Source organism: Pituophis catenifer, unplaced genomic scaffold, assembly GCF_029215685.1.
Source record: "Pituophis catenifer annectens isolate HBS135680 unplaced genomic scaffold, rPitCat1.0.hap2 SCAF_1, whole genome shotgun sequence".
Taxonomy (NCBI): Eukaryota; Metazoa; Chordata; class Lepidosauria; order Squamata; family Colubridae; genus Pituophis; species Pituophis catenifer.
The window spans coordinates 23,464,630-23,491,805 of NW_027256881.1; the positions used below are offsets into that span (position 1 = coordinate 23,464,630).

Consider the following 27,176-nt stretch of genomic DNA (forward strand, 5'->3'; position numbering starts at 1 on the left):
CAGAAATGTCTCATACATGTGAGTATTTTGAGGCTGTAGGTAATTCATCTAACATGGCTGGGCATCACAACAGGGAAAGTCGTGTTTGAGGGTTCCCTAAAAATCCCGCTGTTTTTTACAGAGTATGGAGTGCAGGGACTTCATATTCTTATGATTCTGTGTGCTCCAAATGTTTTGGACTGTAACTCCTACCCTGTCTTATATTTTTTTGAACCCTGAAATAAGCGCTTGGCCTTATTTTCAGGGAGGTCTTATTTTGGGGCATGTGGAGCAAGACTGGGATCCTCTTGCTGTCTTACCTGATTTCCAGCTCTGTCTCCCTAGCCCTAAACAGAGGAAATGGCAGGGACCGGCTGCACATGTGTTTAAATATTTTCGGAGAGGGCTTATTTTTTTGGGGGGGGGCTTATTTTAGCACATGTGCTCAAAAGCCCGATTGGGCTTATTATCAGGGGATGTCTTATTTTCAGGAAAACAGGGTAGAATTGTCATCCACTCTATTTGGACCAAGCTGAAGGAAGTTTCCTGGTAGAAAAACAACAACAGGTTAAGGAAAGATAAGCAAAGGTAAGGACAAGTGGCAGACCTCATGAATATGCTGGCAAAAGGCAGGCACCGTGGTCAGCTGGCTGATCAGGTTCAGGTAGGCAGCTCCAAGGGCGTACAGGGCACAGCGGCTGTACAAGGGCAGGTTATCCTCGTTCACCAGGGCCAGTTCCTGCCAACAGGACAGCAGCCTTGTTAGTGAAAGGACAAGCAAGCTCCCCCAACCCCCATGTTCACTGACAACCAGACACATCTGAGTTTCAGTCTACATTCACTCATCTTGGACACTGAATCTGTATCGGCATCAGAGCCTGAAGGTATATAAAGCCAATCACGCAAATTCCACCAGAGAGAAAGAAAAAAAATATATCTTTTTTTAAAACCAAGAGAAGAATGGAGGAAAATCTGTTTCAGAAAAAATGTTACCTTTGAAAGGATGGATAAAAATTAGATGGAAGTATTGCATAAGATCACTTTTCATATGACGTGCATATTTAAATTTAATTCTGTTTCTATTTATTATTTGCACTGATCCCTCTTTCGGTATCATTTTTTAAATTAATTTATCAGAAAAAGTTTTTTGCCTTTAAGGTTTAAGAATTTGAAAGAGTAAATTGAATTTTGGCAACATAAATGATGATAGTCTATAAAGATTAGTAAGTGCAAACAGAAATATATACTATTTTCCACAGCAAGGAAAAAAAAGTAGAAATGGTCAAACCGATTGCTTTATTTGAAGAAAAGAACATATCTAATTTTGTTTTCATTTGGAAACCACTTCTGAATTTTGTGCTTGTGATGGGATTGATCTCTTTCAAAGCAAAGGGGCTGTGTTTCCCAGGTACATATAGGGCTAGGAGTGGCGCTATAAAATCTATTTCCTTTTTATTACAGATAGTCCTCATTTAGTGACTGCTCATAGTTATGATGGTGAAGAAAAAGTAACTTTGTGACTAGTCAGTCCTTGCATTTATGACCTTTGCAAGTTTGTAAAGCAAAGGAAAGTTGAAGTAAGGTCATAAGCCCAGTGATGGTTTCAAGTAGCAACTGCTTTGCTTAATGATACTGCCAGTCACAATTGTGGTCACAAAACAAGGAGTGTCTGTAATATATCATTTGGTTTTTTTACTTTCCAGTAAGGCACAAGGACTCTGGATCCCTAGCTCACACACGAGGATATCTTCTAGTAAACAAGTGATGACAACACTAAGGAGCTGAGGTGTGTAGACCCAGAAGAGAGAGATGGTTGAGATCCCTACAAGTCTAGTTCTGTGGGTACAATCATTATTGAATCTGAGCATGCATTAGATTAATGCCTTCATCAAATGTATTTTAACAGATCAAAACTGCCCCAACTACCCTTATTTATTAAATATTTTCTTTTTCTTTTTTGAAATTCACATGCTTTATCTTTGTGGTTCAAATTACAATATATTGTTAGCATTCAAGAGCATTTTACAGTAATTGGCACAAATTATATAACAGATCCAACTCCTTATATAAAGTACATGCAAGAAACTCTTGCAAATTGCTTCTTCAAGGAATCTGATGAATCCAAAAAGGGCTGGGGTAAAAAAAAAAAAACATGCATACTTGACCTCTTCCCACACTGGATGCTAGCGGTTGGTTTCTTTTTAAATTCTTCCTACTTTTAAAAAACAGAAGCCGGCCAGAGTCATATAGATTCAGGCAGCCTCTAAATTGTATTAAATTGCATTAAATAAATAAATCTCCAATAACCAGATGGAGTCCAAGTACAATGTGAAGAAGAGTAAATATGTGTGTGTGGCATATGGGATAGTTAAATATTTATTTATTTAAAAGATTTATATAGCCGCCCATCTTCTAATCAATTCTGGGTGGCTCTCAATCAGAAGTTAAAGCAACATGTAAAACCATATTAAAACTAAAAAACTAAACACATTGAAACATTAAAAACAACAAAAACCCGGCACCAAGTCAAACTTCTAATGTGCAGTCATCCAATCTTATCTCAGTGCTTAGGAGAAAAGCCAAGTCTTCAAAGCCTAATGGAAGGCTAGGAGGGTCGAAGCCTGCTGAACTTCAGGGGGTAGAGTGTTCTATAGCAGGGGTCTCCAACCTTGGCAAGTTTAAGACTTGTGGACTTCAACTCCCAGAATTCCTCAGCCAACTTTGGAGAGCTGGCTGAGGAATTCTGGGAGTTAAAGTCCACAAGTCTTAAACTTGCCAAGGTTGGAGACCCCTATTCTAGAGGGCAGGGTGTCAGGTTTCGATGTCATCTCAAATAAATTACACTCCCAAACAATTAATCTTTGCTGAAATATTCCATTTATTGAGTACGACAGATCTGGCCCCGACTTCGTCGTAGCTGATACTAACCCTCTGACCCCCAAACCCTTCCCTTTCCGTTCCCCAATTCTCATCTCCTCATTGGCCATCTTCCAAGTCAGTCTCCCCAGCTTCTGACCTCACCCCACAGGAATGTCCCCCCTCCCATCCCATCTCCTAGCGGATATTATCTACAGAGAAAATAAGTAGGTGAAAAGTCAAGCCTCGTCTCCTCCTTTTTATGGCAGCATCAGAATGCTGCCACAGGGGCTGCCACAGAAAAGGAACATTTCTTAGCTCCCATCAGATGGCAATATTTCGGGGAAGGGCCAAGGAAATGCGCCCACCCTATCTGGCCTGGTAGAGAAAGGCGGTCCTGCAGGTAACCTGGCCTTGTGTCATATTCCATTGCCATGTGATATGCTTTAACTAGCACCTTGAATTGCCCGTGGAAAGAAAGTGGAAGCCTTGCACAAAAAAGATGTTACTTGTACAAACCTAGGCATACTCATTACTGTGTGTGAGGTACACATTTGCTTAATTAAGGGAAAGTCTGGAACAGGAAAAAATTGTAAAAGAAATATAAATTGTTTTGCTGATCTCAGTGTCACTGTTAGCATTTGAATAGGAATAGTTTTTCATTGTTTAAAAATTCTGGAACAGCTTTTTAAGGCTATTGTCATTAGCACTAGCACTACACTTATATACCACTACACAGTGCTTTACAGCACTCTCTGAGTGGTTTACAATATCAGCATATTGCCCCCAACGATCTGGATCCTCATTTAATGACCTCGGAAAATGGAAGGCCGAGTCAAACTTGAGTTGGTTAGGATCGAACTCCTAGCAGTGGGCAGAGTTAGTGTCAAGTTTCAAGGTCGTCACAAATAAATTGCATTTCAAACAAAGTCTTTGAAGAAAAGTTCCCATTTATTAAGCACGACATTCTAACTCCGACTCCATCGTAGCCAACACTGACTTCCAGACCCAAAACCCTCCCTTCCCGTTCCCCACTCCCCTGCACTCATTGGCCATCTTCCAAGTCACTCTACCCCTAATCTACTGCTCCAGCTCAAAGGAATTTCCCCTCTCCCATCCCATCTCCTAGGGGATATTATCTCCAGGGAAAATAAGTAGGTGAAAAGTCAAACGTCCCTTTCCAGATGCCTCCGCTTCTCCTTATGTCAGCACTAGAGTAAATGCAGCTTGAAGTGCTGAGAGTTAGTTTTCATTCTGACCACTGCACCACCATTTAGTAATGCTAGTGAAAGGACAGGCTTCTAAGTTATTGCTAGTAAATTTTATAAGAGTATTTGCTAGGTATCTCCAAAACAGAGTCACCTTCCATATCTAACCCAAAGGTGCTTTTTCAGGAGGCAACTGGACTTCCTTGTTTTTTCTTTTGAAGACGTTTTGCTTCTCATCCTAGAAGCTTCTTCAACTCTGACAGGATAGTGAGAATGCAAGGATTTATATTCCTTGCAGACAGATGGTCATCTGCATCCTTTTAGAGAGTTGTTGAGGCTACTTGGAGATTTGTCTGTGTCCTCAGGGTCACCTGAGTAGTGCTCCTGGTTCCTTAGTCTGCAATTTTTTCCCTCTGGAAATCCATTCCTACTCCCACACCATTCAAAGGGTGTTCATCCCAAACTGTATAGCTAAAATGAGCAAGGAATATAAATCCTTCTATTCCCCACTATTCTGTCTGAGCTGAAGCTTCTTGGATGAGAAGCGAAACGTCTTCAAAAGAAAAAACAGGGAGGTCCACTTGCCTCCTGAAAAAAGCACCTTTGGGACAACCATGACTTGGATGACAGAGAATCTCTACAGACTTCCATATTTAAGTTTAGTAGTAGCCCTTATAAACCTGTTTGTGATTTGCCACCTGAGATATTTTTCATTTCATTTCATTTTATTAAATTTGTATACCGCCCTACTCCCAAAGGACTCAGGGCGGTGAACAGCCATAAAATAAAACATGTAGATACAAAATTTAAAATAGAGATAAAACTAATTAAATAAATTTGGCTGAGACATTCTAAAACCCCAATAAATTAAAACCAGATTTAAAATTCCATTTAAAAAGAGGAAAAAAGTTTAGGTCAGGCCAGCTTGATGGAATAAAAACGTCTTAAGCGTGCGACGGAAGGTACGCAGATCCGGAATCCTCCGTATCTCCGGGGGGAGCTCGTTCCAGATCGTAGGTGCCCCCACAGAGAAGGCTCTCCCCCTGGGGGCCGCCAGTCGACATTGTTTGGCCGATGGCACCCGGAGGAGCCCCTCTCTATGGGAGCGTACTGGTCGGTGGGAGGCTATTGGTGGCAGCAGGCGGTCCCGTAAATAGCCAGGTCCTAAGCCATGGAGCGCTTTGAAGGTGATAACCAAAACCTTGAAGCGCACTCGGAAGACCACCGGGAGCCAGTGCAGCTCACGCAGGAGAGGCGTTACATGGGAGCGCCATGTTGCTCCCATCACCACCCGCGCGGCCGCACTCTGCGCCAGTTGGAGCCTCCGAGTGCTCCTCAAGGGGAGCCCCATGTAGAGAGCGTTACAATAGTCCAGGCGGGAGGTGACGAGGGCATGAGTGACCGTGCGTAACGAAAGGGACGCAACTGGCGAATCAGGCGGACCTGATGAAAAATCCTCCCGGTCACGGCCGTCAAGTGCTCTTCTAAAGACAGCCGTGAATCCAGGAGGACACCCAAGTTGCGAACCCTCTCCGTGGGGGCCAATGCTTCGCCCCCAATAGTCAGCGATGGCACCAGCTGACTATATCGGGACGTCGGAAACCACAGCCACTCGGTCTTGGATGGGTTGAGCCTGAGCCTGTTTCTCCCCATCCAGATCCGTACGGCCTCCAGGCACCGGGACATCACTTCAAGGGCATCGTTGGGGTGGTCTGGGGAGGAGATGTACAGCTGGGTGTCATCAGCGTACTGATGGTACTCCACCCTGAAACCACGGATGATCTCGCCCAGCGGCTTCACATAAATGTTGAACAGAAGGGGCGAGAGGACCGATCCTTGTGGCACCCCACATATAAGGGGCCTCGGGGTCGACCTCTGCCCCCCTGTCAACACAGACTGCGACCGGTCGGAGAGAAAGGAGGAGAACCACCGTAATACGGTGCCTCCCACCCCCAACTCTTCCAACCGGTGCAGCATGATACCATGGTCGATGGTATCAAAAGCCGCTGAGAGATCTAATAGGACCAGGACAGAGGAACAACCTCTGTCCCGAGCCCTCCAGAGATCATCCACCAACGCGACCAATGCTGTTTCCGTGCTGTACCCAGGCCTGAAACCCGACTGGAACGGATCTAGATACGTCGTTTCATCCAGGTACTGGGGAAGCTGTCGTGCAACCACACTCTCAACAACCTTCGCCACAAAGCGAAGGTTGGAGACTGGACGATAGTTAGCCAATGTTGCCGGGTCCAGGGAAGGCTTCTTGAGGAGAGGTCTCACCACCGCCTCTTTCAAGGCGGCGGGAAAGACACCCTCACCCAATGAAGCATTTATAATCCCCTGGAGCCAGCCTCGCGTCACCTCCTGGGAAGCCAGCACTAACCAGGAGGGGCACGGGTCCAACAAACATGTGGTCGCATTCAGTCTACCCAGAATCCTGTCCACGTCCTCAGGGGTCACAGGATCAAACTCATCCCAGATAACATTCTCAGGACCTGCCCCCGTCATCCCCGCTGGATCTACCCAGTCAGAGTCCAGATCTTCCCGAATCTGAGTGATTTTGTCATACAGATACTGAACAAAATCCTCGGCTCTTCCTTCCAAGGGGTCCTCCCTCGCTTCCTGGTGGAGCAGGGAGCGGGTCACCCTAAACAGGGCGGCCGGGCGGTTATCTGATGACGCAATAAGAGTAGCAAGATAAGTGCATTTTGCTGCTTTTATTGCCACTAGGTAATTCTTAATATGAGATCTTACCAGTGTCCGGTCAGATTCAGTACGACTGGCCCTCCAACTACTCTCTAGGCGTCTTTTCCGGCGCTTCATCTCCCTCAGCTCCTCAGTGAACCAAGGAGCCAGGTGAGATCGACGCCGGGTCAGAGGCCGCAAAGGCACGACTCGATCCAGAGCTCCAGCGGCCGCCCTATCCCAGGCGGCCACTAGGTCTCCAGTCGAGGCGTGAGCCAGAACCTCAGGAATTGGCCCAAGCTCCGTCTGGAACCTATCAGGTTCCATCAGGCGCCTGGGGCGGTACCATCTCATCGGTTCCGCCTCCCTGCGGCGGGGTGCAGCGGTTCGAAGGTCAAGGCGAAGGAGAGAGTGATCTGACCATGACAAGGGCTCGATGACTATGTCCCCTATCTCGAGATCACTCAGCCACTGTCCAGAGACAAAAATCAGGTCCAGTGTGTTTCCCCCCATGTGCGTAGGGCCATGAATTAGTTGGGCCAGATCCATAGCCGTCATGGAAGCCATGAACTCCCGAGCCACCTCAGACATCTCACCCACGGACGGCAGGTTGAAATCCCCCATGACCATTAGTCTGGGGGTATCAACCGCCACCGCGGCGATAACGTTGAGTAGCTCGGGCAGGGCTGCTGCCACGTGGCAGGGAGCCAGGTACGTGATCAGCAAACCCCTCTGAACCCCATGACCCCACTTCACAAGGAGGGTCTCACAACCGGCCGTCTGAGGAACAGTGGCCTCCCTCGGCCTAAGGCCTTCTCTAATAATAACCGCTACTCCCCCGCCCCTCCCCTGTGACCTCGGCTGATGGAATGCCAGGAAGCCTGGTGGGCACATTTCTACCAGAGGGGCCCCTCCCTCCGGGCCCAACCAGGTCTCCGTAATACCCGCCAGGTCCGCTCCCCCCTCCTGAACCAGATCACAAATGAGGGGGGCTTTATGTATTACGGACCTGGCGTTGCACAACATCAGTCGAAGGCCCGGGCTCTGAGGGTCTGTACAACCTGGAGAACGAGTGGAGCCTTGGGGGCCGGAGCACGCTACCGCTCGGAGACAGCGGGTGCGCGCTCCCTTAACATGATATGGCCCCCTGCTCCCGCCATATCTACCCCTCCCACTCACAGTACCGATGATAGAAACACAATCTGGACAAGCTCGACCCCCCCCCATCACCTCCGGATCCCCCATCCCCTCCGCCGTGCATAGTGGCCAGGCCTGACCCTCCCCTTGGTGGGTCTTCCCCCAAACCCACAACCCTAGTTCCAATTTTTCCCTTCCCCCCCTGGGACCCCTTAAAAATTTACCCAATTTACTTAAAAAACCCCTCAACCCCCTCTTCGCGGCATGCCACCTCTCTGGGTTCCAAAGCCCGTCATTGAGGTAGGCCCTCGATAATGTGGAGGGCCAGACCTGCGAGAGGGGGGAGTCTCGCAGCGCAAGAAGCTCAATGGTTGAATACATCCACAGAATGGGAAAGGGTGAAAATGGCGTCTGGCCAGGGTTCCATAAGTCTAAGGGTCCTGAGGACAAAAGGCAGCAACAAAAACGTGGGTAACGACTCCACTGTCCTCTCACGACAGTGGGAGGAGTCCCATGCCATTCCGATAAATCTAGGGGATGTTCCTCCCAGACATCCTCTCACGATGTCAGGCCAGATGGAATGTGCTATGGAGAAGTTCAAAAGCTGTCCCCTCTGATAGGGATGGTAGTAGTAACCCAGACTCCCTGGGAACCCACTTCAAGCTGTCCGTTTGTCATAGTCCGGGGCGGATGGAATAGGCCAGTCCAGAAGGCAGAAGAAGATAGTAAGACCAGGGGCAGAGTTCGATGACACCCGGAAAGATGGAGAAAGTGGCTTACGAGGCAAAAGGCAGCTGGGGTAATGACTATAATAAGGCCTACACAAGCCAAAAAAGGGGGGGAGGGTATGGCCCGAGGCAGCCCACGGCCAGCCCTCAGCCATCCTCCAGCCTCTCCCACTCCCTGGTCTTTAGTCATTTTTATCCCCCGTCTGCAGCCCCAATTCAGGGGGGCCTCCGGATTCGGCCAGGAAATGGGTCCGTAGAGCCAGCCCCTGACAGGTCCGGGCTGTTGGCAATTTGCCTCTCCCCACATTCGGCTGCTGCCCCCTCGCCTCCACCAGCGTCCAAGGCAGTCCAAGCCTCGTAGGCACCAGTGCCGCAGCCGCTGCCGTCTCCACCAAGGCTCCCACCACGCTCCAGAAACGCCAGGGGCCTTAAGAAAGACCCCAGAGAGACCGGAGAGCCGGGGAGACCCCCATTTCGCTGCCGCCGCTGCTGCAAAGCTGCCGCCGCCGTCCCGACCGCCGCCGACCATAGTGGGGGGGGGAAGCACCGCTGAACAGCTGTTGTTGCTGCCGCCACCCCGCGGCGCCTTCTGACGGCCGTATCTCCTCAGTCCTGGTGTCCCGGAGGGCGAGAAAACCCTCTATATGCTGGGAGGAAGCCCCTTTCCCTAGGACTGGGGGCCAGGATGATCAAATTTGCCCCCGCGGTCCCCAGAATGCCAGGAATCGCAATATAATCTTGTCTTCCTTGGAAGTTCCTTTCTATCCTTCCTGCTAGGGAGATGAAAGATTCGTCAGCCCGCACATACCTGTATGGCCAAAACCAACCGGATGAGGTCCACTACCACCTCTTCGTTGGCCAGTTCAATGCTGATGAGTGCCAGTAGACTGTAGACAGCCTCATAGTGAGTACGACCGTTATTGTCTTCCTTGCAAGTGAAATACATGTGTCGATACAGCTGCTGGGAGTGCTGTGAACAAATATAACATAGCTTTTTATGAGGAGGTTGCCATTTCATTGAAGTATTGAAGGCAGTGCTTTTATATTACTTTAGCACAGGGGTGTCAAACTCAAGGGAGGGCCGGATCCAGCCCAAGGGGTGCTTAGATCTGGCCCACAGGGCCATCCTGGATACAGCAAGGGACCAGCCCATGGTGCCTCTGCCGGTGAAAAGGGAACTCAGGGGTGGTGGTGCATGCAGCCCAGGGGTGAAATCTACTTACCTTCCTTACCGGTTCGGAAGCTTTGCTCGCGCGTGTGTGTGCATCACATGCGTGCACAGACCTTCTACGCATGCACAAAACCTTCTGTGCATGCACAGAAGCTAAAAAACACATTACTTGCTGGTTAAAACCAGGAAGTAATGACACCCAGGCAGGTGGGTGGAGCTTTGCTCTGCCATCGCTACCGGATCACCGAACTACCAGCCAAGATCGCTACCAGATCAGGCGATCCAGTCCAATCCGGGAGCATTTCACCCTTGATGCAGCCCCCCGAGCTCTGTTTTTGCTGGCAGAGGGCTTCAGGAGGCTGTTGTGACACAAGTGACATCGAGCTGGCCACACCTCCCCACAGTCAAACACAACCCTGATGCTGTCCTCAATGAAATCGAGTTTGACACCCCTACTGCTAGTGACTACAACCAATCAAGCCCTCTTTTTTTTAACAGAGTATTTGGCAAGCCCTCAATACCTTTTTCATGAAGACAGTATCTTGGCGTGAACATTTGTCCACTTTCAGCTTCAGGATGGAGATATCACTGATAGTGCTGTGCAGAAAAAAAAATGAGAAAAAATTAAATAGGGGTATGTGTACATGGAAGCAGGCCATAACAAAAGGGTGGAGAAGATTGTCCATCTCTCCTCCTTTTTAGCACCTCACAGGATATTTCAAGGAGTGGTGGAATTGCATTTTTATGTATAATTTTTTTTATCAAGGAAAATTTTAACAGAATAGGAACAATATAAATTAAATAAATAAACTACTGATAATTATTAAAAGTAAATAAAGTATTAAAAGTAAGAAAAGTAATTACTGAAAAAAACACAAAGAAAGAAATAGAGAAAGGAAAGGAATAGAATGAAAAACTCGTAAAGAAGCAGCTTCCAGTCTCCTTAACATAAAAATTCATTTATATTTTACCTTCTCTAATGCTACAACATTTTTTTTTCTTTCCATAGTCTACCCTTTCTAATCATCAAAGGGAATGGTAAAATTACAGTGGTGTTATCAATCAAAGCAAATTTCCAGCAAATTATACAATAAACCCTGTGAAGGAAGGATACATGTATTTCAAAATAAGTCATAGCCTTAATCCCTCACGAATTTTAATTCAGAACAACAACTGCAAAACAATTCTTATCTACGTAACTGGGACAAATATGTGTGGTGCTCTCCACACCACCACCATCATCATGTAGACAATGTGGAAGAATGACAGCATGTAGTCACAATGTTATTATGTGATTACCAATTGACAGCATTGTTCATTTGGCCAATCATGATGAAAAAGCATTTCAAGGGAAATTCTACCACTGAGCAATATTAGGGAAGAAGAAAAAATCTTTTTGCATAAATATTCTTTGCATATATTTCTATTCTTTCTGATACAGCTATATTTAATCTGTGCGTTCAGAATTGCTGAATGAATCTTTGGTTCAAATAAATGCCACAATCTTTAGACTTGCTAGAAGGCCATCGCAACAGTGAACAGGATATCAAGCAGTTTCTACTTAGGAAGACAGAAGGAGAGCAATATGTATTCACATGGTTTGTAGCAAAATTATCTATGATACTTTCCCATCTCATATAACATCTCCTCTCTATCACAAGAAAAAAAAATGGACCGCAAACCTGATTGTCTGGAATTTGTGCTTATTTGCATGGCGATCAATGAAGCTGATGAGAATCTGCAGAACAAAAAGGCGAATCTCCGCATCGTCCATTAACGTAGCTGACAAGAGCCTGTCCAGGAAGGAGCTGGGAAGGGCTGTGAGCATGTTACTGCACTGGAAACCAGTAGAAACCTGTAGGTTCCATAGAGAGCCTCTCCATTAATCAATACTCAGCAGCTTGTTCGCAATGCACTCAATAATAATGACAGCTAGAGCAGCCAAGATATTGCTAAAACAACCTTCTCCCATTCTTCCTAATTTCTTTTTCAAAGTCTTAATTTGTCTAGATTTAATTTGTGTGTCGGAAATAGATTAGATTAGATTAACAGAGTTGGAAGGGACCTTGTAGGTCATCCAGTCCAACCCCCCGCCCAAGCAGGAGACCCTACACCATTTCTGATAAATGGTAATCCAATCTCTTCTTGAAGGCCTCCAGTGATGAAGCTGCCACAACTTCTGAAGGCAAGCTGTTCGATTGGTTGATTGCTCTCACTGTCAGAAAATTTCTCCTTGTTTCCAGGTTGAATCTCTCCTTGATCAGTTTCCATCCATTATTCCTTGTCTGGCCTTTGGGTGCCTTGGGAAATAGCTTGACCCCTTCCTCTCTGTGGCAGCCCCTCAAATATTGGAACACTGCTATCGTGTCTCCCCTGGTCCTTCTCTTCACTAGACTAGCCATGCCATGGTTGGTTTCACATGTTAGTCTAGGTTAAAATGGCATTGGATGATTTGTAGTTTAGCATGTGGGAGAGAAGTGGTAGGCACAGCAAGTTGTAGAAATACAGTAACTGTCTTTTGTTAACCCTAGTTTAGTTTTAATGTGTTATTAGAAAAACCATGACTCCTTGGGTCATTGTTTCAGAAATATTTCCTTACTAGATTCCTCATTGCCTCCAACAAAGGCAGAGCTTTTAATGTACTGGAAAAGTTCTTTAAAATTCAGGGAGATATTCAGATGTATCGAAAATACTTCATGCTGAACTGCGTAGCAGTCAAACATCAAGAATTGACCATAGGAATTATTTTATGACATTATGTACTAGTATTTATTTAAAATTTATGATTATGATGTTATGCCATAAATATTTAATAAACTCCCCAAAATTTCAATTGCATGGGAGTCAGAGGTCCTGGATTTTGGACACATTCTGTAAGTTAGCCCATTTGAGGTTCCTCGGTTCAGAAGGTTTTGTCCCATGTTGCACCATTTCGCCCAGTTAAAGGTTACAGACATGTGAATTTTAGTAGGCCAAAAGGTACATCATTTCTTATACAAATGAGGTATCTATTTTTCCTCTGCAAACCTCACATGAAAATGGAACATCTCTTTCACATACCTGCAGGAGAGATTTTAGCAACATGATCTGCGTCAATCGATTCCTGTTTTCCCTAAAAAAAAGAAAAAAAAGATAAACACTCAAGATTGAAGCCGCATGGAAAAAAAGACAACCTACAAAACTAAAGGCCAACCAAAATCAGGACAGGATGAATAAGAAAATCATCAGCTGGGAATGAAATTGTGTATGAAACATAACCAAACACACACAACCTCTTATAAGGATGTATCATTAGGCAGCAAAATAACATTCCTCCAGCCACAGGGTGGAGAAAATCTGAACCTGCTGTGGTTATGTGGGTGAAGCAAGCAGACAGGAGGAAAGGGTCATCAAAGCAGATGTGCTAATGGGAATGGAGTAGAGTGAGGAATGTCGTCATACCAACTGGTCCTTCCCACCACTTTCAATGTTTTGAAAAAACAGAGAGTTTGTATCCTTGATTTCCAGCAGTTCTAAACTAGGGTTTCATCTAACTCAGAGGTCTTCAAACTTGGCAGCTTTAAGACTTATGGACTTCAATTCCCAGAATTCTCCAGCAAGCATAGCATAGCTGGCTGGAGAATTCTGGGAGTTGAAGTCCACAAGTCTTAAAGCTGCCAGCTTTGGGGACCCTTACTTTAACTCCATGGGTTATAGAAAAGGGATGTGGGAACTACAGATGGCCTACCGTACAGCAAAATATTCTAACAGCTATTGCTACAACTTCTCTCATATAAACCTGTTCAAAAAGATTACTGCTTTTTCTGCTCAATTGTCTATGACCCATTGCCAATTTCTGTTCAACTAATTGCTTTTTACATTATTGAGAAATAGAAACACTTTTTTCTCTGGCAACATAAGCACTGTGGATAAATTTTGAAAAAGTTAATATTGGTCAGAGTCATTTCCCCCACCTTCCCCTCTGCAACCCAACCCCAAGAAAGAAAAACATCTTGATCTAAAGAGCCAGGAATTTCTAATTGGATGGATAAACTCTTCACAACATGGACTTCTAATGTGCCATTAGATATTAAAAAGGGATAGACATTCTACTATGAATTGGCATATCTAAATCAGCTTTTTCACCAAGCTACTCAAACATGACTCTTTTTCAACATGTAAAAATCTATTCAGAAATGAGTTGATGCTTCCTGGTTTTTTATGTTTCCTACTGCCCACCCCCAAGGGATTCACAATTCTCTGACAAGACACATTACATAGAAAGGTGGCCTATGCTCAGCCTATGCTCAGCCAATAACAGAATTACTCTTCTAGTCAAAAATTAAATATTTATTTAGGGTTGGAAGATGCAATACTAATTAACTTTGGTTTAATCCCAACAATCCAAGCCTGGATAGTAGAACAGACCTGGTTAGTAACGATATGGGAAGCTATCAAAAAATGCCAGGATTATAGAGTAGACTGGAAAATTGAAAACCATTTTAGAAGAGGGCAAAGGTGACCTCTTTTCGTATTGCTGCCAAGACAACTACTACTGACAAATTAGGAGACAAGTTCCAATTGAAGGAGTCTTTACTTTTATTAGTCTTGTGGGAAATAATCAACAAATGTCCAATAATAATCAACTCTCCCTTAATCAGTTATCTTCTGCATGCCAGTGCCCACAACTATATCAATAATAGCAAGAGCAGCAATAGTTAACTCATCATACTAATTGTAAAGGCACTCACCTCCTCATAAACCTCCAATACCATCTATCCATACTACTTGCTAGAATGTTCTTCCTAAATTCATTCATCCTCGTTTAAATTTTGCACTGCTTATCAGAGCTTTCCAGGTTGTTAAGCAGAGTTGATTCCCAATCTTTGACTTAAATGATGATGACAATCTCTGAATCTGGCCACTGAATTTTCTAGTGAAAATTCCTGCTGTGTTGACAGAATATTAAGTATTTTCCTCAGAAAATGTTAATATATGTTAATAATACTGTCTGGGGTGATGTAAGAGTAAAGAAATTGTGTTTTGGCTTAAAGTCCAATTAACAGATAGCTCTATGTTTGGCTTGTATCCCTTTCTGGCTATAATAGAAATTCATATAAATTATCATTGATTCATATTCAGAGAAAGCTAACAAGGATCTATATCAATGTTTCTCAACCTTGGCCACTTGAAGACATGTGGACTTCAACCCAGCAGGGATGGCTGGGGAATTATGGGAGTTGAAGTCCAAAAATCATATGGCCAAGATTGAGAAACACTGATCTATATGGGCTTTTGATGAGATATTGATATCAAGGAGCATTCAGTTATATGAACTAGAAGAGTTACAGCCCAGAAATAAATTCCCTTCCTCAGAAGCCTATATTTTTTGATAATCTGTTGCAGCCCAGCATAAGTATAGATTCCACAACTCAGAAACAAAATTATTTTTAATTTTAAAAAATCCAGATTTTTCAGTATTGTGGAAAAAAATACTTTTAAATAGCTCCTTCTTCTATTTTCTCTACTGCTGCCTTTTTAAAAGAATTGTCTTTAAGATAAGCATGTTGGCTACAGATTATGGGAGTTTAGGAAACATGCTGTAGGTAAAAAGTTTTTCTTGAAACATACAATTTCCCTGCACTTTTCTGTTCAATTAAATAATTACATAAACAGAGATACATGAAACATGACTTTGAAATTAATGAGTAACTGCTTGTATTACATGTGATGGACATGAAGATGGACAAGGAATTAGGAGATTCTTTGGACAAAATTATAAACCCTTTAAGATTAAAATATCCTCCCATTCAATTTTTGCATTGTGACACTTAAGATGGCAAATTATTATTTAAAAAAAACCTTATTAAAAATGATCTTGAAACGAAGAGGAAAAAACAGACAGAAGGATGAAAGTAAAATAACTTGCCCCAAATTGGCATCCCCTATAGCATGGCTGTCAAACTCCCGGCCTACGGGCCAGATGCGTCATGCACTGGCTCCACCCACGCCCGGTTTAGCGAAGGGGAAAAAAGTCCCGATACGTCACGTAACGCCACCGTGACGACATGAGTTTGACACCCCTGCCCTCCAGTGTTTAATAATACAGCTATAATTATTAGATAGCACAGTCAATCGCAGTGCGATAATAATGGAATTATAATCCAACATACTTAGAGGGTTCCAAGCTGGGGAAGTCTAGACTGAGGGAAAGGAAATCAAGAGAGGGGGAAAACGAAAAAGAAGGGGAATAAAAGAGAGTGAAAAAGAGTGTTATCCTCACCCAGCTTTGCCCATGTCTACAGGGTGATGCAGAGAAGGAAGTGGAACTTTGCTCATGATAAACAGCATGACCTCCGACCTCTGATAGGTGGGCAGAGTGCTGGCAAAAGAACCTGGGAAAAGACAGAGCAGGAGAAGCATGCAAGATAGTCTAGTAGGGGTGAGGAAAGGCACGGAGCTGGTGTGGGGACCCAATCTAGAAAGGACAAAAATAAATAAATAAAAAATCACCAGCAAGGAAGTATAGATTTTCACCAAGATTTTCTTACTGCCAGGAAAAACCCCTCCTTATCCTATCAGAAGGATCAAAAGCCACAAACCAGATGGATGCCCAAGGAAAAGAGATCAGGTCCTTCTATGAGTTGCTGTGCAAGTTGCTGGGGAGATACTACTTTCAAATCTTACTTGGCCACTATATGAATGCAATGCTGGATCAACAGCGGAGAGCCACACAATGCTGGATCTTTGGACTGACCTAGATTGCCAGGCTCTTCATTTTTTTTTTTTTGAATGGCCCTTTTCCTGAACTATCTTGGTTCAGCAATAAAGATGCAGCAGAAAAATTAAGGCAATCAACGTTTCAACGATAAAGTGCTTTCACTAAAGCACTTAATTAATTAAACACACCTCTCAATCAGGGGTGGGTTCTAAATTTTTTTACTACCGGTTCTGTGGGCGTGGCTTATTTTGTGGGTGTGGCTTGATTGTCATGTGACAATTCTTTAGGATTTAGCAGAGGTACTGGTCTACCAGGCTTCTAACTGCTTACAGAGCTGTACTGGTCTACTCATTTATTTTTGCAGGCACTGGTCTACTCATGTATTTTTGCAGGCATCGGTTTACTCATGTATTTTTGCAGGCACTGGTCTACCCATTTATTTTTGCAGGCACCGGTCTACTCATGTATTTTTGCAGGCACTGGTCTCCCCTTTTATTTTTGCAGGCACCGGTCTACTCATTTGTTTTTGGAGGTACTGGTCTACCACCAAACTGCCTTTTACCACTGATCAGCTGTAGGGCGTCCCTTTGAAGCCCCATGGCAAGAGTTTAAACAGTTTTTCCTTATAGCCCATCAGCTGGGACTCAGGGGGCAGCAATAGATTGGGGGTGTGGCAAATAAAAGGTAAGAATAACGCCGGGGGGGGCAGAGGGGGGCAGGAGGGCAGAACTGGTTCGGTGACGTCATATCGTCACCGCTACTGGTTCGGCGGAACCGGGTGGAACCAGGAGGAACCCACCACTGCTCTCAATGGTTTAATGTGTAGGTAGTCCTCAACTTACAACAGTTCACTTAATGGCCATTTGAAGTTACAACAGCACTGAAAAAAAGCGACTTACGACCATTTTTTCCACACTTACAGCTGTTGCGGCATCCCCATGGTCATGTGATTTACATTTGGATGTTTGACCACTGACTCGCATTTATGACGGTTGTAGCGTCCCAGGGTCATGCGATTACCTTCTGCAACCTTCTGATCGGCAAAGTCAATGGGGAAACCAGATTTCCCATTTAACAACCGTGTTACTAGTTTAACAACTGCAGTGATTCACTTAACCAATGTGGCAAGAAAAGTCGTAAAATGGGGCAGAACTCACTTAACAATTTCTCATTTAGCAACATAAATTTTGGGCTAAATTGTGGTCGTAAATTGAGGACTACCTGTATGAGTATCTATGTATATACTGTAATCATATATACAAATATGTGTATTTTTAAGGAAGAAGATAGAGTGAAGGAAACTGTGAAAAATAAAGAGACTGGGACCAATTTGGAAATGGTTCCAGATTCTCCACTCTCTTTTTTAATGAGTCGAGCCTGATGGGCCAGATCAGGAGCTCTGCTGGCTGAGGAATTCTGGGAGTCGAAGTCCACAAGTCTTAAAGTTGCTAAGGTTGGAGGCTTCTGGGCCAGATGTAAAACTATGGAGAACTGGTTGAGATAAATTAGATCAGACTCTTGGGCAGGATTAATAGGATGCATGCTTAATATGAAGAATATTCAAGGCTGAATATTGAGAAAGCTTCAAAATCTCTCCCTCCCCAAAGAACTGCCTGCTTATAACCCCCAAACTTCAGGAAATCAATGAACAATTTCTTCTTTTCCTTCTATCTCTCTCTGTCTCAGGTGTTCAAGGATTCCCAAGTCTCTTGTGACCTCTGCTGGCCATGCAGTGCATAAAAGTGAAGAGTAAAAAAATATTACCTTCTGCTTTCCTTCTAGACACCTCAGAGGTGTCAAACTCCATTGAAGGCCACATCAGGATTGTGTTTGACCTCAGAGGGTGTGCATGTGTGTGGTCAGCATGGGCGTGGCCAGCTCGATATCACTCGAGTCAGGGGTACCTGTGGTGGCCTGGGCAGGCCTGGGGGAGATCCTCCTGGAGCCCTCTGCCAGTGAAAACGGAGCCCGGGAAGGCCATGCGTGGCCCTCCTGAGTGCCGTCTTCACTGGCAGAGGCACCATGGGCCGATCCTTCGCTATTTTCATGGCGGGCCCGCGGGCCAGTTCTAAGCAACCCGTGGGCCGAATCCAGCCTGCAGGCCTTGAATTTGACACTCCTGTTGTAGATTTTAATGTGAGGGTGCCCATCACATTTGTTACTTGGGACTTAGTGGAAACTACAGAGCAGCCTTAGAATAGTTTTTAATCTGCTCAGTGTTAGAACCAACAGACTTTCAAGAGCACTATTATAAGCAAGTGTGTATGTGTGTGTGTGTGTGGGGGTCTTTGCCCTCATTACTAAGGAAGCTGCTCTATTATTGACTCAGCCTTCCATCCTTCCGAGGTCGGTAAAATGAGAACTCAGATTGTTGGGGACAATATAATGACTTGATAAACTGCTTAGAAAGGGCTGCAAAACACTATGAAACACTATATAAGTCTAAGTGCTATTCTTATTTCCATACAACAAAGATCAGGGAATCCAGGCATCATGGTTTAGTAAGTACCAGTCTTCTAAATCTTTTCTAGTACCTAACTTTAAAAGCAGAAATGGATGGCTGCGTATGGTCCACCAAATATTGCTGTTGTTGTTTCATCCACTAACTGCTGGGGTGACAGTAGATGCAGTTCTGCAACGTTTGGAAGGCCACAAATTTACCCTCCCTTAGCTTTGCCACGAAGCAAGGACGAAGTGGGGCAGTAAGCAGCTTCATAGAGTAATCCTTCCACTTACAAAGTATACTACATATGACTGACAATGGAAGGTGAGATTGTCATATCAAAGACAATACATTATTGGCGGAATTGACTTTACTTGTATGGATTAAAAACCAAGTTTAACACAGCATTGAAATTACCGTATTTTTCAGAGTATAAGATGCACCTTTCCCCCCCAAAAGGGGGAGAAAATTTAGGTGCGTCTTATACACCGAATGTAGCCCCGCTTACCCACTGGCCCCCACCTTTTGGCCTCTGCCTCGCAGCAGTTATCTCCTTGCAAGTAAACAGCAAGGAAAAACAGCTCCTTTCAGCTTCAGCACAGCCTAATTAGCACAAGTTGATTGGATCAGCCTCCCGACTCTCAGCTGATTTGCTCTCAGCTGTTTTGCGCAGGGCTCTGCTGCTTGCTGCAAAGAGGTAAATTGCTGGAGCAGATTTTTTTTTTTCCTTGTGCTAATCAATCTATGCTGAAAACAAAAATGAAAGTAAAGCAGGCTGTTTGCTGTTTGCTGCAATGAGGCAAAATTGCTCAGAGGCAGAGGCAGACTTCTTTTTCTTCTTTTCCTCACCAAAAAAGGTAGGTGCGTCTTTTACTCCAAAAAATACGGTAGTTCAGAGCTCTCACTACCAACTCCAAAGCAATACTTTCCCTGTGCTATGGGAGTCACACCATTTTTGTATCAAAACTGTATCAAATTTAATATGAGGCATGCAAAGCATGGCACAAAGAACCATGTATGTTCCATATAAAGACCTGATTAAAAGGGAAAAGAGAAGGGCTAGGTCCTTACCCTCTTCACCAATCTCAAGGCCAGTGGGTTGGTCCCAAAGTTTCCCATAATTAGCACAGTTCTGGACTATCTAAAGGTGAAAAATCTAGGAAAAAATAGAGAACTTGCCATTGCTTTTTTAACTAAAACTCAACTAAGTATTATTGGTGACATCGTTTGTGCCCTAGGTTCCCCCTGGAGTTTCATCTTGGAAGGCAATAAGAACATTCACACTGAACTCTTGCTTCCAGATCAAGCGAACTGCTCTAGAACTGTTTAAATGTCTATTCATTATAAAGGCAGCAGAGTTCCATGTGCCTTTTGGTGCAAATTTCAAGGAACGATTCTTGTCTGGCAGAAAAGTTCTAGCACAGGGATGTCAAACTCGATTTCATTGAGGGACGCATCAGGGTTGTGTTTGAACTTGGGGGGTCAGGGTGGGCGTGGCCAGCTCAACGTCACTCGTGTCGGGGTATCTGTGGTGGCCTGAGTGCTCTGCCAGCGAAAATGGGCTCCGGAGCTCATTCCAGGACAGCCCCACGGGCCAGATCTAAGCACCCTGAGGGTCAGCCCCGGCCCCTGGGTGTTGAGTTTGACACCCCTGTTCTAGCATAAAACTTGGACTAAGCAAATGTAATGTCATCTTAGATACAGTTCATCTTGGACCATTTAGCTCAGAAATGTCTGTTTAGATTTACAACAATTTACCAGGGTCTTCCCCAAGTTGTGCTTCTCAAAATCCTTCTACCTGGAGATGCTGGGTGGGGAATTCTGGGAAATAAAAGTCCACATATGTTAAAATGGCTAAGGTTGAGAAACACTGGTCTAGAAACTCCAATTAGCCCTATAAAATTCCCAAAAGGTTATACTGAGCTGTGAGCCATGCAAAAACACAGCGTGCATCCAAATAACAGCCCCTCACCCATTCTTAGAAAGATTCTGATTCCATTGTAGGACTAGAATAGTCCCTTAGGGACTTTAAATGGCTCGGCATGGTTTTTCATTATTTTAATATGGAATTTACTTGATTTCCGAAGGCACAGGCTGATTGTTTCAAACTGTTTTTTTATTGCTAATTATTACTGTGCCGTCAGCAATCAAGGAGGAAAAGGGCTGAGTTAATTTTTTTAAAGTAGCTAAACAGAGGCAAATTTAATAAAACAGTTCCTGTAACACAAAGGATTGCAGACTTGACTCTAATTCAGGATTTCTCAATCATGACCTAAAGGCCATCCTGTCTGGGGCTAATGGGTGTTAAGAAAAACAATTCTAATTCAGCTAAATGACAAGATAAAGAATTAAAGAGGAGTTTAATGAAGGTTCAAGTTTTGCTGTAATGAGAAAAATCAACAGTAGTGAAGGAGTTTAATTAAAAATCTTAGATAGATTTTTTTCTTCTGAGAATGCTTATAGAAAAATTAGTGCATTTATTCCTTCCTTCCAACACCAAAGACACATAACTGACAGATCTGTACCTACTAACAAAAGATGGAACTTTCACATCTGAGCTGTGCTTTGCCAAAATTACACAGTGGAAGGGACCTGTAGAAATTGGTTGAGTTTGGGAGACAATTAATATTATGTAGTTGCTAGTTTCCTATACATAAAGATACAGAAGAATCTGAAATATCAGTTTAAAGTATAATTTTGATGTACTGGCAGTGGTGGTGATCAATCATAACTTTCATCCTTTACAAACTAACAAACAATAAACAAACAAACAAACAAGCTCCTAGGTTCATGATGTGGGAGAAGCTTCAGAAGATTCTCATCCAGGATCTTATGTGTTTTGGTGAATGCATGTTATATGCATATGTCTTTGATTTCCTTCTCTCTGAATCAAAGCAAGATATGCAGCATTCAAGAAAAATTACTGCTTCTATGTTCCTATCATTGTCTCTTTGCTAAATTACTAAAAAAAAAATAAAGAGTTGGCAGGATTCATTTCAATTTACAAGACTAATGGAAATCTTTGATGGGGAAGGAAGCATCTGCAGTGCTAGATAAAGCCAATCGTCCTGTCTTCCTAGTTGCTAAGCAAAAATGGTGCCAATGCTTGGATTTAGCATACCTGTGGTCTTGATTATGGCCTCCTGGAACATTCTTTCTTCATGCTCCTTAATGATCTTGGTGCCACCAGCAATGACACAATCATAGCTACCCGTCAAGGCATAGTCAATACTCAGCCGCAGCTGCCTTAGAAGGGTATTGAACACCTCCAGCACAGTTGGTCCTAGAAGCAATACACAACATATCTTTGGAAGAATGAATTCTTGATGAACATATCTTTTATTTTATGTACACTGGGAGCATATGCACCAAGACAAATTCCTTGTGTGTCCAATCACACTTGGCCAATAAAAAATTCTATTCTATTCTAAGAATATTTGTGGATTCCTGTGCATACTGACTCCAATGCCACAGAACTAAATGTTACAGAAATGTTGCCTAAGGATTTGAATACATCTATATTCCAATTGAACTATCCAGGGTATTTTGATGGAAAAATGAGAATTCCTGGACAGAGTTGATGTTCTCCTTTTAGTTCTCCAATTTTGGCACTTTCACTTGTGTTGCCCTATAAATCGCATCACTGTTTTTTTAAAAAAGGTCCCTATTGTTAAAAGTAATATGTATTTATTTTCATCTTAAAAATCCAGTTCATCCATCAGGCTGCTCTTACAAGTCTAGTTTTAGCTACTCTGAAATATCTCCTAAAGAACAATTCTTGATCCATCTTTTTAATTGACCCATCTAGGTTTCTGTCTCCAAATAGGTTGATCCATCCATTAACTAGCCTTTTGGGAAATTCAGTTTTTGGAATTTTAAGAACTTTGATTCTTGAAGAGATAACCCTTTTTCAGGGACGACTCTCACCCTGGTCACCACTTCTTTACCCTTCTACCATTGGGAAGGAGATATAGAAGTATAGCCAGCTGCACAAATAGCCTGAAGAACAATTTTTATCTGTGGGCTGTCAGACTCCTGAATGCGAAATAATGTCATAACTACATAGTACAATGGATTTGCAGGGCCAGCGCAATGTATAACATCTTCACATGTTTTGTTAATATGATTTATTGGGTTAGGATTTTCTATCTTCACTGTGAGTTGTATTGTGTTGGGGGTGTGTGCACTGAGGGAGCTCAACCAATCTCATTGTACATATGTTGTGCACTGACAATAAAGATTTGACATTTGACATTGAAGGTCATCCAGGCTGCTTACCAACAGATCCAGAGGCTGCAATGATGGCTGCTTCTGAGAGGACCTCAACTATCCCTGCCCGCACAGTGGCAGCACTTTTGCTGTTCGCATCCAAATGGCTCAGGAGCTGCTGAATCACTAAATGGGAATGCTGTGGCTAGAAAAAAAAAAACTAGAGCAGATCCAGAAATAACACGAAGGGCTATAAATACCATAAGAGGAATCTGAGAGGTTGAGTTATGGAAGCCAATGATAAGGGTGCTGAAGTCTTCACACTCAACATTAAGTATAAATATGTCAGATCACTGCACATCTCTCCCTTCCAGGTTAGAATACTTCGCTATTTAATGAAAAGACTCATGATTACAATACCAATCATAGGATTGCAGGAGATGCACAGAAAGTTCATGTTGAGTAACTTTTCCTTCGCCTTTGGCTTGGATGCAGAAAAGCTTTATGTGCCTAAATCAGTATATACCTAGAGCCTTTTGTCATACCACTTGAACATGGACGCATATGCGGTTATAGTGCATGACTAGACTAGTTCATATATCTCATAGTTAATTTTTTTCAATCTAAAAAGTATATGAGAGCATTTAAACCTCCTTAAGGAAAGAGATTCTATACTGAATCATGGAGGCTGGGCACTTTTAGATTCACCCATATTGCACTTCTTGTATGAGCTGCATGGGCTCTTAGTTTCCTTCTAGGTGCAATTCAATATGGGGGTTATTATTTTTAAAGACCTACATGGCATGGTGCTAAATTGTTTGCAGGGCCGTTTCTCCCTAAAGCATCTCCCCTTCCTATCAGATTGGATAGGTAGCCATTTTTCAATAGGCAACACTTGCCTGAAATGTTATCATGTAATGAAACCTCAGAAGCCACATTTTTAGTGGGTGCTGTTCTTTTATGGAACACTCTCATCCCATGATCTGGCAGGTGCCCAATATTTTAGCCTTCTGGAAGGTCATCATGATCCTGGCTTTCTATCCAGGCATTAGGCTAGAGTGAGGATGTCTTGGGTTGTTGGAACATCTCAAGGGGATGAACAAGGCACAGGGTCTTGGTTGTGTTTTTATGGTTAAAAAAAAATAGTCCTGGAATTTTATTGTTGCTGTGAGCCATCCAGAGTTGTCTTTTAAGATATATGGTCATATCAATCGTATAAACAAACAAACAAACAAACAAACAAATCTGAATATTTTAAGATATGGAGACAATTTTACCATTGGCTAGAGAAGAAATATATATAGGATAATGTTGTAATAAAACATGGGAAGAAGAAAGAGGAGAGAGAAGATAAATGTACTAATAGCAAAGTAAGAAAGTGAGAGAAATGTTACAATAAATGAAATGATGATATTATGAAACGATTAACATTGGAGAACAAGAAGGAGACACAACAGATGATTATGTATTGTGATGTTTGTTTATAAAATATTTTTTTTCAAAATACAAACAAACGAACAAATAAACAAACAAACAGTGTTGTTTCTACTATGGGTCATGCAAAATTTGGTGTAGTGATTAAAATGTTGGCCTAGAAACAGATGGAGAGTTCTAGTGTCATGAAAGCTGGCTAGGTGTCTTTTGGGCCAGTTACTCTCTCTCAATCCAACCAACTATAAAACATTGCTATTGTGGGGAAAATATTAAGAGAAAGGGGAAGGGAGCACTATTTATGTGAGCTGTCTTAAATTATTTATAAAGTAATAAAGGCAGGGTAAAAATCAATCAATCAATCAATCAATCAAATAAATAGTATTTAGGTTGCTGATGATTCATCAAGGGAGGTTCTGCTCTGACGTTTAAGCTCTAAACTAAACTTTGTTACACTGTAGGAATAGAAAAATAGAAATGCCTTCTTAATGCAGATCTCACCTGAATGGAGTACATGATGATCTTAAAGCAACGGATTGCGAAGGTATTTGGCTCCCAAAGAGAGTGGTTATCTAAGTGGCTTTTGGGAAATAAGAAGGAAATAAAGAGATACAAATTTAGTAGACTTGATATAATTGACTAATCATCTAAATTAGAAAGGCATTCATTTTCACAGATCAACAGCTTTAAATTAGCAAATGAAACCAAACCTGGCTATTTTTTTTATAATGTAAAAAGGCCTCTCACCTGTGATGAGAGTTTAGAATTTAATGTTTTAAGCCAATAATGGCTGTAGGTCAGTCTGCCCGGGGGTCGGAGGCAGTTATTTTCATGAAGAACTTTAAGCTGGAGCAAACCAAAATTGGTTCTAAATAATGATCCATTATATTTCTTACTACAGGGACCACCCAGATGTTTCTGGAGAATGAGTCCACAACTAGTCAATGAAAGACAGCATGCGCTGGCTGAGGAATTCTGGGAGTTGAAGTCCACAAGTCATAAAGTTGCCAAGGTTGCAGACCCCTGATCTAGAAATAGGAGCCCTTTGGTTAGAACAGCCCCAGTCCTAGAACAATTCCTTTGTCACTGGATCAGTTGCTTCCTTATTTAGCATTAGAGAGGAGTAAAAATAGTTGTATTGCAATGGGACTTTAAAAATTATACATTTCTAATTTTAATGCCACAATTCAGTTGTATTAGATGGCTTTTCCTCCTATCCTTGTTTTAATAAGGTTTATTATACACTACCCTAGAGTGGTGTGGTGGCCTAGAGGTGGAGCTTTCGCCTCGTAATCAGGAGGCTGTGAGTTCGATCCTAGGTAGAGGCAGATATTTCTCTCTCTGGGCACACTGAGAATATATCTGCTGAACAAAACTCCACATTGGTAACAGGAAGGGCATCCGGCCATTAAAATACTCTGCTAGCTCCATTCAGTTACCCAGACTCCACCCCACAAGAGATTATGGAGTCGTTAAATGATGATGATGACTATACAGTACTCTGGAGACTAATTAGGAGAGGAGAAGGGCTTTAACGTTAATAATTTGCACTGTAGCTCAAATACTGTTAACACTGATAGAGAACCAATGACTGGATTTAATGTAACATGACAGAAGAGGCTAAAATTGATTTATGGCTGAGGAAGTTGTAAGAAGCCACTGTCATCTTAGCATGTTGGCTGAACCACAGCCATAACAACAGGTCTTAAGATGATTTATTTTAAAGGGATCACCATTCACGTGCTAAACTGGGATTTAGCCTAATGTGGAATTAAGCTTTTTGCTAGCCTTAGACCAATTCACAGCCTTGTTACAATTTACAGGAGTAAAATGAGATCACTTTGTGCAATATCCCCAAATTTCTTGGAAAAACACTTGAAGGAAAACATTAGTATTAATATTAATTAATACTATTAATTAATAGTGATCATCATCATTGTTCTGCCCATGAGTCGTTAAGTGTGAGGAAGAAGAAATTCAATGCACACAGTTTTGATAAACATCTCCCAGGGGAAACCAAGGCAGCTGTAGAACACACAATGCGAGGGACTTACATGAGGACAGGCTTGATTGCATTTTTAATATTGCCATAGGCTGCCCGACCCAGAAGCTCCCGCAAACATCGTTCAGCCAGCTCTGCTGGGTTCTCTTTCTCCTTCTCCGTTGTTTGCAAAGGTGAGGGAGAACGGCTAAAGGAAACAAGGAAGGGAAAATGAAGCAGCTACAATTTAAATGTCAAACATCCATTTCACAGACAAAATGCAAGTAGCATTTTTTCCCCCTAAAAGGTAAAGGTAAAAATTCCCCTCGCACATATTGCTAGTCATTCCCGACTCTAGGGGGCAGTGCTCACCTCCATTTCAAAGCCGAAGAGCCAGCGCTGTCCGAAGATGTCTCTGTGGTCATGTGGCCGGCATGACTAAACACCAAAGGTGCACGGAATGCTGTTACCTTCCCACCAAAGGTGGTCCCTATTTTTCTACTTGCATTTTTTACGTACTTTCGAACTCCTAAATTGGCAGAAGCTGGGACAAGTAATGGGAGCTCACCCTGTTATGCGGCACTAAGGATTCGAACCACTGAACTGCCGACTTTTCGATTGACAAGCTCAGCGTTTTAGCCACTGAGT

General features: G+C 43.1%; 1 protein-coding gene across 4 annotated transcripts in view; it reads right to left on the reverse strand.

The window, feature by feature from the left end:
• The window catches only part of EFR3B (EFR3 homolog B), a 138,545-nt gene that overhangs the window by 14,426 nt on the left and 96,943 nt on the right, over positions 1–27,176 (reverse strand). For 3 of the 4 annotated variants that reach the window (XM_070932184.1, XM_070932185.1, XM_070932187.1), the window contains exons 7-16: positions 26,602–26,736; positions 25,049–25,127; positions 23,186–23,321; positions 22,029–22,190; positions 16,027–16,138; positions 12,825–12,876; positions 11,447–11,619; positions 10,286–10,361; positions 9,402–9,563; positions 587–718 (exon numbers count right to left, since the gene is read on the reverse strand). In XM_070932184.1, coding sequence (XP_070788285.1) covers positions 587–718; positions 9,402–9,563; positions 10,286–10,361; positions 11,447–11,619; positions 12,825–12,876; positions 16,027–16,138; positions 22,029–22,190; positions 23,186–23,321; positions 25,049–25,127; positions 26,602–26,736 — 1,219 coding nt within the window. The remainder of the gene's footprint in view (positions 1–586; positions 719–9,401; positions 9,564–10,285; positions 10,362–11,446; positions 11,620–12,824; positions 12,877–16,026; positions 16,139–22,028; positions 22,191–23,185; positions 23,322–25,048; positions 25,128–26,601; positions 26,737–27,176) is intronic. The other variant, XM_070932186.1, reaches the window with a different exon arrangement.